The 12,433-nt window shown below is 36.7% G+C and overlaps 1 protein-coding gene across 3 annotated transcripts in view; it reads left to right on the top strand.

Annotated features, from left to right (window-relative positions):
* LOC121382059 (rho GTPase-activating protein 12-like) overlaps window positions 1-12,433 on the top strand; it is a 48,842-nt gene that overhangs the window by 14,991 nt on the left and 21,418 nt on the right. For 2 of the 3 annotated variants that reach the window (XM_041511541.1, XM_041511539.1), the window contains exons 3-7: window positions 1,146-1,286; window positions 5,259-5,348; window positions 6,130-6,312; window positions 7,373-7,441; window positions 8,411-8,469. In XM_041511541.1, the coding sequence (XP_041367475.1) occupies window positions 1,146-1,286; window positions 5,259-5,348; window positions 6,130-6,312; window positions 7,373-7,441; window positions 8,411-8,469 (542 nt within the window). Of the gene's footprint in view, window positions 1-1,145; window positions 1,287-5,258; window positions 5,349-6,129; window positions 6,313-7,372; window positions 7,442-8,410; window positions 8,470-10,403; window positions 10,437-12,433 lie in introns of all 3 variants that reach the window. The other variant, XM_041511540.1, reaches the window with a different exon arrangement.

Here is a 12,433-nt window from a genome sequence, read left to right as displayed (position 1 = left end):
TGACTTGATAGTATAATAAACTATTTAACTAAATATATTTCAGTTTGCATCAATAGAACAAAATGGAGTTACAGTATTTTTCTTTTTTTTTAAATCCAAAGAAAAAAATGGATATTATTAGGCCTATTGGTTTGCTACGTTCGAGCAAAAACAACCATTCAAGATACCCAAGTGATAATTTTCTTTTCTTTGGGACTACGTAATTGGTCAGTTTTGTGATTTTAGATGGGAAAGTCTACTTAATCAAGGGTTTTACAGAATTACTTACAGTAATAAAGCAGGACAGCTGATCGATTATGATTAGAGGGGTGTCCGTGCGGTTAACACACAATACCCTGTGATCTTAATAAAAGAGGCACGTCTTTTTATTGTGTCTAGACACAGTGTCTGGGGACCATCTAAATATACACCTGCCAATCAGGAACCACAGGTACAGGCCACGTAAAGAAAAGACCAATTAACTAAGAAAACACTCTGATTATTATTTCAGTACGTGGGTTAATTTATGTACAAACCATAATACAGTTATTTCAACACTTTGACAATGGTGGTTTATTTTGTATTAAAAATAATATATAATTGTTGCTGGCTTACTGGGATGACTATTATTACAGAATATTGCGATGCATCCGCAAAACTCAGGTATGTTTTGTTTCTTCAGTTCAAAGACTAATTCCTGACGTGACACGTTAGGTATTACGTAATCACCAGCTCACCAGAGGGCGTATTCACTGGGATGATACAAAATGGCTGTGCCCATTATATATAATAGCCGTCACATTTAACCATTTTATTAATTAACCATACGATTATACTTGTTGATATTAAGCAATAATGTGCTTTATATATCATTGAATATGCATACCCAGTCAAATGCCTTGATTGTCCCTTCCTTTAACTTGTATGTCATGATAGACACCGGTCAGTTTCATGTTGTTAACTTACATGTCACAAAGAAATCAATTTTGCTCATGCTAATTTCATTAGATTGTGTGGCTTTGGCATTTAAGTCATCACTGTGGAACAGCCAATCAGATGTTTTTAAATCTACGTCCCCAATACATTGGGGATCACTGTGTGGCATCATGATTCTTAACAGAGTGTTTACTGTGAGAGGTTTCTAAGTATTACATTTTGTGTTGTAGAAATCGTCTCCCACCACCCCTGAGATTAGCGTGACATTCCCACCCGATTCCCCACCACCTGTGACCATGCCATCGGCGTACGAGGAGACCGTGGAAGACGGCGGCAAAGTTGTCTACATTCACAGAAAAACAAGCCAAAAGGTTTGTGTTGCAGTAATTCTCCATTGTCAGGTCTAATGTAGCTGAACCATAGTTTGCTAGGTTTGTGTAAAGGGTTCATACTGGTAGTGGTGAGAGGGAATTTCTCTGTGAGGACAGTGGATAGAGCAACTAGACTCGACCCAGATAGTCTCTGGTTCTAATCATTTGGAGCCACAAGAGTAGACAGTGTGTTGTAGTATTTGTATAATTTGTTTCTATTAGTGATAATTTTCTTGTTAAACAGTGTTCTTATTATGCAATTTGTCACACCAAATTGTCGCATGCGATTTGTCGTAGTGTCTTTAATCATATGTGTATAAGACTAATGGCGTTCCGATTTAGGTGTTCTCACAGTACGATTCAAACGCATGCAACAAGTTGTCCGTGTGACTAGTCACATAATGAGAACGTCCCTTTAGTACATCACTTGACTTTATCCAGAAGGTCTCTCTTTCGATTTCCATCAGTGGATAGTAACTTATGTTTCAACTAGTAGGTAACAGTTGATAAAATTATGGTAGATGTACAAAATGCCAAAGTTAACCTGTGAAAGTAGCAGGTGTTTGTGACAACAGTAATCCATCACTAGTGGGAATGTTCCTGTTAGCTATCTTAGTAGATCACTTGACTTTATCCAGAAGGTCTCTCTTTTGTTTTCTATCGGTGGATTGCTAAGTTTTGTTTCAACTATTAGGTAGGAGGTGATAAAATTACAGTAGAAGTGTTAAAATTACAGTAGAAATACAAACTCCCAAAGGTAACCTGTGAATATAACAGGTATTTGTGACAACTGTAATCCAGTACTAATTTTGAGTGTAATTCTGTTGACATCTCAGTAAAAATATTTCCGTCCTGACTAGTTTTGGTTGATGAACATCTCCATGGACTGGGAGATGTTTTGGCTGGTGAACATCGCCATTGACTGGGAGATGTTTTGGCTGATGAACATCTCCATGGGCTGGGGGATGTTTTGGCTGGTGAACATCGACATGGACTGGGAGATGTTTTGGCTGGTGAACATCGCCATGGACTGGGATATGTTTTGGCTGGTGAACATCTCTACAGACTGGGAGATGTTTTGTCTGGTGAACATCTCCATGGGCTGGGAGATGTTTTGGCTGGTGAACATCTCTACGGGCTGGGAGATGTTTTGGCTGGTGAACATCACCACGGATTGGGAGATGTTTTGGTTGGTGAACATCGCCACGGACTGAGAGATGTTTTAGCTGGTGAACATAGCCATGGGCTGGGAGATGTTTTGGCTGGTGAACATCGCCACAGACTGGGAGATGTTTTAGCTGGTGAACATCTGTACGGGCTGGGAGATGTTTTAGCTGGTGAACATCGCCACGGACTGGGAGATGTTTTAGCTGGTGAACATCTCTACAGGCTGGGAGATGTTTTGGCTGGTGAACATCGCCACGGACTGGGAGATGTTTTTGCTGGTGAACATCTCTACGGGCTGGGAGATGTTTTGGCTGGTGAACATCACCACGGATTGGGAGATGTTTTGGCTGGTGAACATCGCCACGGACTGGGAGATGTTTTAGCTGGTGAACATAGCCATGGGCTGGGAGATGTTTTGGCTGGTGAACATAGCCATGGGCTTGGAGATGTTTTGGCCTGTCTTCCCATCAGACTGGCAGTCACTTTATATTTATATTTATATATTAGTTTGGTTTGGCAGGTTTTGATTCTGGCTGGCAGAATTTGTAGCTTCCTCGACCAAATGTACGATACAAATTTCAGCCAGTTTTGACCCCCTCATCTGCAAGAACATTTGCACGTCACCTACAGGTGCAAGTGTAACCTATTTTTCATTCCTGCATTAAATGAAGGACATTATTTACATGGTCATGATGAATTACGCAAAAACAAAATGGGTTACCTGAATTTGTTTTTGGTAAGATCTAATATATTTAAACATGTCTTGTTTATTAACTTATCATATGAGTGCAGTATGATATTAATATTTTATTATTTACCAGCTACAATTCATGCTCACTGTCCTTACTGTGACTGGAGCTGCCAGGATTCCAGCCAGAGGGTACGGAGGGTAAATTTACATATCTTAAAATCTGTTATGTTTTTAATATGTCCTCTCAAATTATTTTCTGGCTGAAAGCCATGGATCTGCTGTCGACGTAGGTTGATGGTTAGTATTAAAGATGGAACTTGTTTTTATCACATGAGTTAATTCTGCCGGCTGCAAGAGGTCTGTTCTGTATGACAGTAAGGGCAGGGTAGCACGTCTTTAACTGTTATGACTTTGAGCCTGCAGTCCATTTGTGTTAAACAGACACGATGAATTACCATGTAACTTTATAATGAATAGCAGGTAGGAAATAGCCCACTGGTAAAGCACATGCCTGTTGCATGGTTGGTCTATTTCTCATTCCAGCCAGTGCACCACGACTGGTATATCAAAGGCTGTGGTATGTGACTTAGTGTTAGCAGTCCAATAAACCAAATGGCGTGGCTACTTTACCATCTAGGCCCAGGCGACTTGATTGATTGATTGATTGATTGATTGATTGATTGACTAATTGATCTGACAGACTGATTGATCTAACGGACTGATTGATTTCAGTGGTTAGCTATTTGTATCAGGTTTAAAGCTGGGTAAGTGCTGGGTTTGTGAATGTACAACTTAATATAAGGCCACTAAACCAGATTTAACTGAGGCATATATCCAGGATTCTATGCTTAAACCTTAATTGGAGATGGGCATCAAAGTAAACAGAAACGAACAATACATGAATGGTCTACAACTGAATGGTGTTAAATAGCGGTTGTCGTACCAGGAAACTGGAATGTGTGTCAGCTGTTGGAGTAACAAACACCACTTCCTGGTTGGTGTGTGTGTGGTAACCAGTGCTGTGAAGTTGTGAACACAAAGCCCCTTCAACAGAGCTAGTACTCAGCATGACCAAATCGTTTACAGGAAGCAAAAACTACACTTTGGTTTTGGCAACATATCTGAAAAATTGCAGAAGATTTATTCATGTATTTTCTCTACAATCAAAGACCCATTTAATAATAGTATTTGGTATATGTTTTTATTTTTTAACTTATGTACAAATACACTGTCTTGAATGTTAGTGTTTGCATTTAGATATTCATTCATTAATTTATACTTACTTTCGTGCTTACATGTATGTATAATTAAGGTTCAAGTGCATTGTCCTGGGCATGTACGTTAGCTATCTGGGAGTCTGTCCAGGATAGTGGGTTAGTGATTAGTGAGAGAGAGGTTGGTGTAATAGCCTTGCACATATTTGTTCTGGGTGGAAGCCTTATGATATTTGACCACAAGTTAGCAAAACATTTTTTGTTTGGTTTTAACATTATTTTTGTATGAAGTTAACTTTTAATATAGGTCAGTGTTAATTGTATTGCCAACATTTGCCTTTGGTTTTAAATTTTTGCTTTTAGTTCCATTTCTCATAAACTATAAGGCTTAGATCATAGAAACATGTGCCACTATAATGCATCTTGCCAACTAAATAATTAATTAAAAAAGAAAAGAAAACCAAAGTGGAAAATAATAATTGTATTTAATTGTGGTTACTCCCAAACCAGGTGATATACAGTATTTAACAGCAGAATGTTTGCAAATGTATTGTGAAATTTATTCTCAAGATTTAACTTAAACAGGGTTTAAGCAGGACCCAAACAATTACTAGTAATTACAGTGTAGGTGAATTTGGTCCAAAAACTCTTTAGCCAAATTCAAATCTCAGTTACATGCAGCTAAGTGAGTTGATGTTGATGTATGAAATGCAAACAGTTTGCCTTAATGTACTACTCATTATCCACTGCTAGTATTGGCAGTTCCTTTGTTCCCAGGTCATGGAACAACCTAACATTGCTTAACTTTGGTATCATAAGGCACCCATGTTTTGTTGTGGTATTGCTAAATGTCTGTTAATGTTCTTCTCACTAATGTTTTTTCTTTTCTTTTCATTTTAGTGGTATTCTAACCTGGATGCGAATGGTCATAGATATTTTTATACCGATGACAATGATGAATCATTCTGGGAACTTCCCACCATGGAACAGGTAGATGTTTTACTTACATCTTTGACATGATTCCAGCTGCTTACTTTGTAATAGACTGCAAATTTATTTGGACAGATTGTTGTTTATTTCAGGTTCACAAACAAGTTGATGATATCAGTGACCGAATCTTGTGTATGGCTGAAAAACACTCTGAAGCTGGGTTTGGGTCTGGGTCTGGGTCTAGGAAGTATCCCCCCCTTAAATTTTCGACAAATATATTTTATTATATATTAATTTTCATTTTTTATATGATCCCCCTCCAAACCTCTTCCAAAGTTCCCTTGGCATTTCGCCTCATGTCATTGGGGCCCCCATGATTTTCTGGATCCACCACTGAGTATGGTACCAGTTGAGATACAAATGAACTGAATTGAAAATGACTTAACACCCCACATTTTGAGCTGGTGCAAATTACACATCTGGCAACAGACAGTATAAAATGTATGTTATATTTTCATACCACCAGACATGCAGCTGTCCAATGTTCAAACCTTACTTACATATTTACCGTAATTTCACGTGTATAGCCCGCGGGCTATACGTTTTTAAAACATTGAAAATTGACCTCTGCGCTTATCTGCTGCTGCGGGTTATACAATCTTTTTTTTTACTCAATAACCATTTATTGTCAAAAGCGGCTTATTCGGTGTTGAGACAGAATGAAAAAACCCGCAAAACATTGTATGTCAAAATTTAATTGAACTGTTTATATTGACAAACACGTAAACTGCACCGCGCATACATTAATCCCACCCACTAAAGTCAGAGATTTTTTTCACAGCATAATGGTGAAGTTTCCAGTCAACCTGGTTTTGCCAAAAACCGCCGTAATGTTGAGAGGATGTTAAAGGCCAAGTCGATGTATGAAGGCTTGGACCAGAGACCGAACTCATCTGCCATCCCCCAAATACGATCATCGACTCTTCCACCAAGTTTCATCTATCCCGCAGATGAAGCGAATGTTGTAAGTCTTGTTGAGAGCAGGTTTAGAATGGATCATATCGAGATTATGGTTGTAATTATTGTCTCACCTTTACAGAGTCAAATGGAGAGAGATATAAATATTAACTTTTGTGTTAAAGTTTAATGTATATAAATATTAACTTTTGTGTTAAAGTTTAATGTTAAAGTTTCACGTTTAGATCAGTTCTTCACAAACTATAAGTCTTATGTCATTGAAACTTGATTTGTAGTTGCATCTTTCAATGTTCATCACAGTGCACTAAAAACGTTTATAGTAGGTAAGATATTGAATTCCCCGGAATTCTTGTAATTTTAAGTGTTGTGAAATATCCCATTTTGTTTAAATACTAAAATTTTATTTTGTGACATTTTGTTTATTCCTGGTTACATAATGTATTGGCATGGATTTTTCAATAGGGTTCCATGTATGAAAAAAGAAAGAAGTGTTTTATTTAACGACACACTCAACACATTTTATTTACGGTTATATGGCGTCAGACATATGGTTAAGGACCACACAGATTTTTTAGAGGAAACCCGCTGTCACCACATAGGCTACTCTTTTACGACAGGCAGCAAGGGATCTTTTATTTGCGCTTCCCACAGGCAGGATAGCACAAACCATGGCCTTTGTTGAACCAGTTATGGATCACTGGTCGGTGCAAGTGGTTTACACCTACCCATTGAGCCTTGCGGAGTACTCACTCAGGGTTTGGAGTCGGTATCTGGATTAAAAATTCCATGCCTCGACTGGGATCCGAACCCAGTACCTACCAGCCTGTAGACCGATGGCCTGCCACGACGCCACCGAGGCTGGTAGGTTCCATGTATGATGCAATTGGGAAAAAGAACACATTTTAATCATAATTGGAATGTTTATTTTAAATTTGTTTTAGGCCATTGAATATATTAATAGATTGTTGTTAAATTAAGTTATCAATACAGACATAATTTTGGAATGGGGCATCTGTTCAGTACCACAGACCCCCTGGATAAATTTCGGACCTGGGTGTTTATAAGGAAACCTGCCCGTGTTACATTATTTTAAAACTGTGTTTCAGTCTGCTACAGGAGGTGCTCCATTACAGCAAAGCGAGTCCAGTGCTCAGGATCAGCCATTCCATTTTGAGGTACACACTAAATAATTGTCTTTGGTAGAAAGTTGTTACGGACCATTCTCAATTGTCATCAAAACCAATGCTAGTGAGGGAGAGAGGATTAATGTTGCCATACATTTTTAAAATGAAAGCAAATGTTAAAAAAAAAATGCCCTTTGAAAATGTGACCTTTTTAGAGCAAGACTGGTAGAAAAAGGAATACTCTGATAGTTTACTGGCTCACTGGCAACCCCTGGAGATTGCTGTGGAGTTTTAAATTATGCATGGCACTTTTTTTTGCAGTGGACTATATTCAATTTTTTTTCTTAATTGCAGGGGTTGCACTGGTAATAATGTTTGCAGCCACACCACGTGCACATTCCCACATCCAATGTGAATGAGCCCTTACTAAGAACGAAATCAAATACTTTAAACTGGGAAAAACAGTTCAGTATTTATAAAATCAGTTCTGTTCATGTTTTATTCAGTCTGAAAAACAGTCCAATATTTACTAAATCAATTCTCTTCATGTTTTATTAAATGTGAAAAACAGTCCTTTATTTACAAAATCAATTCTTTTCATGTTTTATTCATTCTAAAAAACAATCCAGTATTTTTAGTCATTTCTGTTCCTATTTTATTCATTCTGGTAAAAAGTCCAATATTTATCAGCCAGCGAACATTTTGCTGACATTCACAAACTATTTGATTGGTTCCTGACTTGTCCATTTGGTTTAATATGAAGCGCATAAACCAGTCTAGGCGACATTTTTCAGTTCGGTCTGGCGGAACTCAACTGTTCTTTTCTTGTTTTCTTCATTCCACAAATGTTTTTTTTCTTCATTATTTTTTGTATAATGTCGCAAGACATGACACTACATGTGCAATAATTGTGTCAAACAATTTAATAATTAAAAATGTATTACAATGTATTTGGATCACCTAATACTTTATTATGTTTTACCTCTACATGATAATGAATGTTATGTCAACATTTTGTAGGATCATTTGTGTGGATATCTCAACAAAGCCAAAATTGCAGATCTTGGCCGAAAAGTGAAGTGAGTGATTTCCTTCTCTTAGTTACTAGAATATCCTGTATTGTTAATTGAGTATGAGTAACTGTTGTATAGAATATATTTAACAATCAGTATTGCATGTCTGTGTACATTTCTCTTGATATTCTCGATCTTTGTCTATGCTTCACTCAGTATTTGTATACAGCATATCAATATAGACTTTTAATCTTTTGATAGATTTAATTGCTAGCTTTCAAATAGTAGATTAAATATATTTTGCTTAATACAGTTCAACAGAGATCGCAAGTTATTTGTTAAAATAAAAAACTAAATTAAAGCTAGAAAAGTTATTAAGGTTTTTTATCTTACATGTTTAGATTGTGCTTGTATTAATTTTTCATCAAAAGCATATTCAATTAAAGTTATAGTAGAGATAAATAGAACTCGTAATGTTTTAGAGATCATTAAAAAAGAATAAAATTATAACGACCTAAATTCGCACACATTGTTCTTTTCTGAATATGGAAAATATCAAGTGAGTGTTTTGATTGGTATTACCGGCCTCAGTGGCATCGTGGTTAGGCCATTGGTCAACAGGCTGGTAGGTACTGGGTTCGGATCCCAGTCAAGGCATGGGATTTTTAATCCAGATACCAACTCCAAACTCTGAGTGAGTACTCCGCAAGGCTCAATGGGTAGGTGTAAACCACTTGTACCGACCAGTGATCCATAACTGGTTCAACAAAGGCCATGGTTTGTGCTGTCCTGCCTGTGGGAACGCATATAAAAGATCCCTTGCTGCTAATCAAAAAGAGTAGCCCATGAAGTGGCGACAGCGGGTTTCCTCTCAAAATCTGTGTGGTCCATAACCATATGTCTGATGCCATATAACCATAAATAAAATGTGTTGAATGCGTCGTTAAATAAAACATTTCTTTCTTTGATTGGTATTTGTTGAGGCTTTGACTCAGACAAATACCAATTAACTAGAGGAGGTTACTATTTTACATATTAAAAAACATGAGAAGCAAATTCTTTTCATCCTATAACACTTCTAAAATAACATTTTAATTTGATATTTAGTAAATCGCAGTTCTAAAGTCGCCTTCATCAGTAATATGTTATCACACACTTAGGCTAAATCATATCAAAACGTTATGCTCAGGTATACAGGTCTTGTTGGGTTGTAACAAGATGACTTCATGACAGCAAAAAAATATTAACCAGGTTAATGCAGCCCCAAATTCACCCAGATAACATTTTGTTCCCGGCGTGGCCATTTGGATTATCAGTCTAGCGGATGTTTTTATGCTCTTTCTGGCTGAAATTAGCTGGGGTAAATATTAAATGGGTTTATGACATTGATATTATGGTTAAGTTATAGGATAAAATATATTATGTATCTATGGACAAAATGATGTATAACAGGGATTACACAGCAATTCAAAGCATTTGTGTCTTATACAAGGTGGACTATAAAATGAAGTTAAGTGAAGTTTTATGGGGTGTTTTAAAGTACACCTTGGAGTGTTGATTATTTTTCAAACTAGAAAACTGTTTATCTAAAGTAGATAATTGTCAGCACCCCACAAAAATTACATCATTAATTCGTAAATTGAGTTGGAATATTTTACGGTTATAAGTACCTGACACATTACCACAAACAATGACGTGCTCTGGTGGTGGAGCTATTTCAACAAATCAGATACTGAGGAAGACATAGTATTTCACTTTGATTTTGGACTGAAGAATATGTTGGGTTAAAAAAGACATCCACCAGTGCTTTAAATGTGTTGGTGATTTTCAAAAACTGTATTCCCCCCCCCTTCCCCCTCCCCCCTTCGACAGCATCCTGATGAAAAATTACCTTGTCGACTGAGTACCTACATATAACAGTTCATTAAATCTTACCACTGGATCTGTCTGGCCATTAACAGATGGTGTAATTTATATGAATATATACTTATTAATTTCAGCACCTTTATTCGTCGGAGCCAAAGGAGAGAAGTGTATGAGTATACAACTAATAACCTAGCTGCTTTAATTTAGTTTCTTTGCTTACAGTTTATTATTATTCCGAAGTAATTAATGACTATTTTATGTTTAATGTTTAAGTGATAATAAATTATTCTTAGTATTAACCATCTGATGGATAAAATAAAAATACACACAATTGTAAAGTCTCTAAAATTTATGTATTTTTATTTCTAAAACTAACAATAGATTTAGGTCCTTCTTGGTAGTAAAATAAACTCTTGTTTAAAAAAAATGACAAAATAATTGACAATGGGGCCAAATATTTTCAAAGCTATCTTAACACTACAATATTGTAAAACACCTGTAGGCTATGAAATTACGACAATGCCCTCGATGGGTTTTTGATATGATGGCACTAAGGTAACTTTGACAATATGGAACCAGCATTTTAATGTTTATGTCGTGAGTTTTTCATGTCAAGACCACTTCATACCTGATGGGGGCGGGACATAGCCCAGTGGTAAAGAGCTCGCTTAATGCATGGTCGGTTTGGGATCAATCCCCATCGGTGGGCTATTTCTCATTCCAGCCAGTGCACCTCATCAGGTATATTAAAGGCTGTGGTATGTGCTATCCTTTCTTTGGGAAAGTGCATATAAAAGATCCCTTGTTACTAATTGAAAAATGTAGCGGGTTTCCTCTCTAAGACTATTTGTCAGAATTACCAAGTGTTTGACATCCAATAGCCAATGATTAATAAATCAAATGAGCTCTAGTGGTGTCATTAAAGAAAACAGAACTTTTATCATACATGCAATGGGTGGAGGGATGTAGCTCACCGGTAGAGCACTCGTGTGGGGTGCAATGATTGCAAGATCAATTGCCCTTATTGGATTAAGATTGTTTCCCCATCCCAGCCAGTGTTCCCTGACTGGCACATTCAAGTCCTTGGTATGTGCTGTCCTAACTATGGGAAAGTGTATATAAAAGATCCGTTATTGCTTTATCAGTAGGAGTAGCCTATGTGTGACAGCAGAAGGTTTTCTCTCCTTACTTGTCTTTTAACCAAACGTCTTAATAATCATATGTTAGACACCCAATAGCCATAGTTTAAAATGTGTAGAGGTGTCGTTAAACAAACATTCAATTCCTTTGTTTCACATTCTAGTCTGAAATCTGATCTTACTGTTCAGTCCACCATGGAAGAATCCATTAATAGATCTGACATCAACCAATGTTATTATTCTGTTGCGATTCTATTCCTTACTTACACACACCAGTCTGAAATGAGATCTTACTGTTCTCTCTATCCTAGAGGAATCCATTAGTAGATCTGACATCAGCCAATATTATTCCTTGTTGAAGTGAACATTGACTGTGGACATTTGATTGATAGGTCATCAGAACATGGATCAATGTTAGGTTTGTTTAGAATCAGATCTATTAAAAGAAATCTCTATGACAAAGTGGCCTGCAAGATGTGATTTAAACCAACTGACCAGAATCGACACTAGTGACATGTACACACATATCAGTACATACATCAAAGGGCAGGATCATGCTGCAGGCAGGTGGCAGCGCACTTGCAATATCTAATGCATGATTGTTTCTCAGCTAGCATGGTAAATACCTTTGTACATCTAGTTTATATACAGTTCAGAGGTAAACTGTAGTGTGGGTAGGTTAAAATAGTGCATAATTACATTATTTGCATGATTTTCTCATTGCTAGCTTAGCAAATATTTGTATACAAGCAGTATCTTCACTTAATTACAGCAAATTCAAATTGTAGATAAAAAGTCACTCTAAGTATAACAATATTTTTTCACTACTTTTTTAATTTGAGAAAATAATGCATTCATAATTAGCAATTATTATACCAGCTTTGGTTCAACCTCCTGTGTATGATGGAAGCTTATTATTCATCAGTATTTACTCTCTGCTCAGTTATTGTATCAGTATGCAGTGGTATTATTTATATTATTACTGTTACGTATTGCACAATATGGATCCAATAATAGTTTTTATT

Source organism: Gigantopelta aegis, chromosome 9 (assembly GCF_016097555.1).
Source record: "Gigantopelta aegis isolate Gae_Host chromosome 9, Gae_host_genome, whole genome shotgun sequence".
NCBI lineage: Eukaryota > Metazoa > Mollusca > Gastropoda > Neomphalida > Peltospiridae > Gigantopelta > Gigantopelta aegis.
This window is presented reverse-complemented; position numbering and strand designations above follow the sequence as displayed.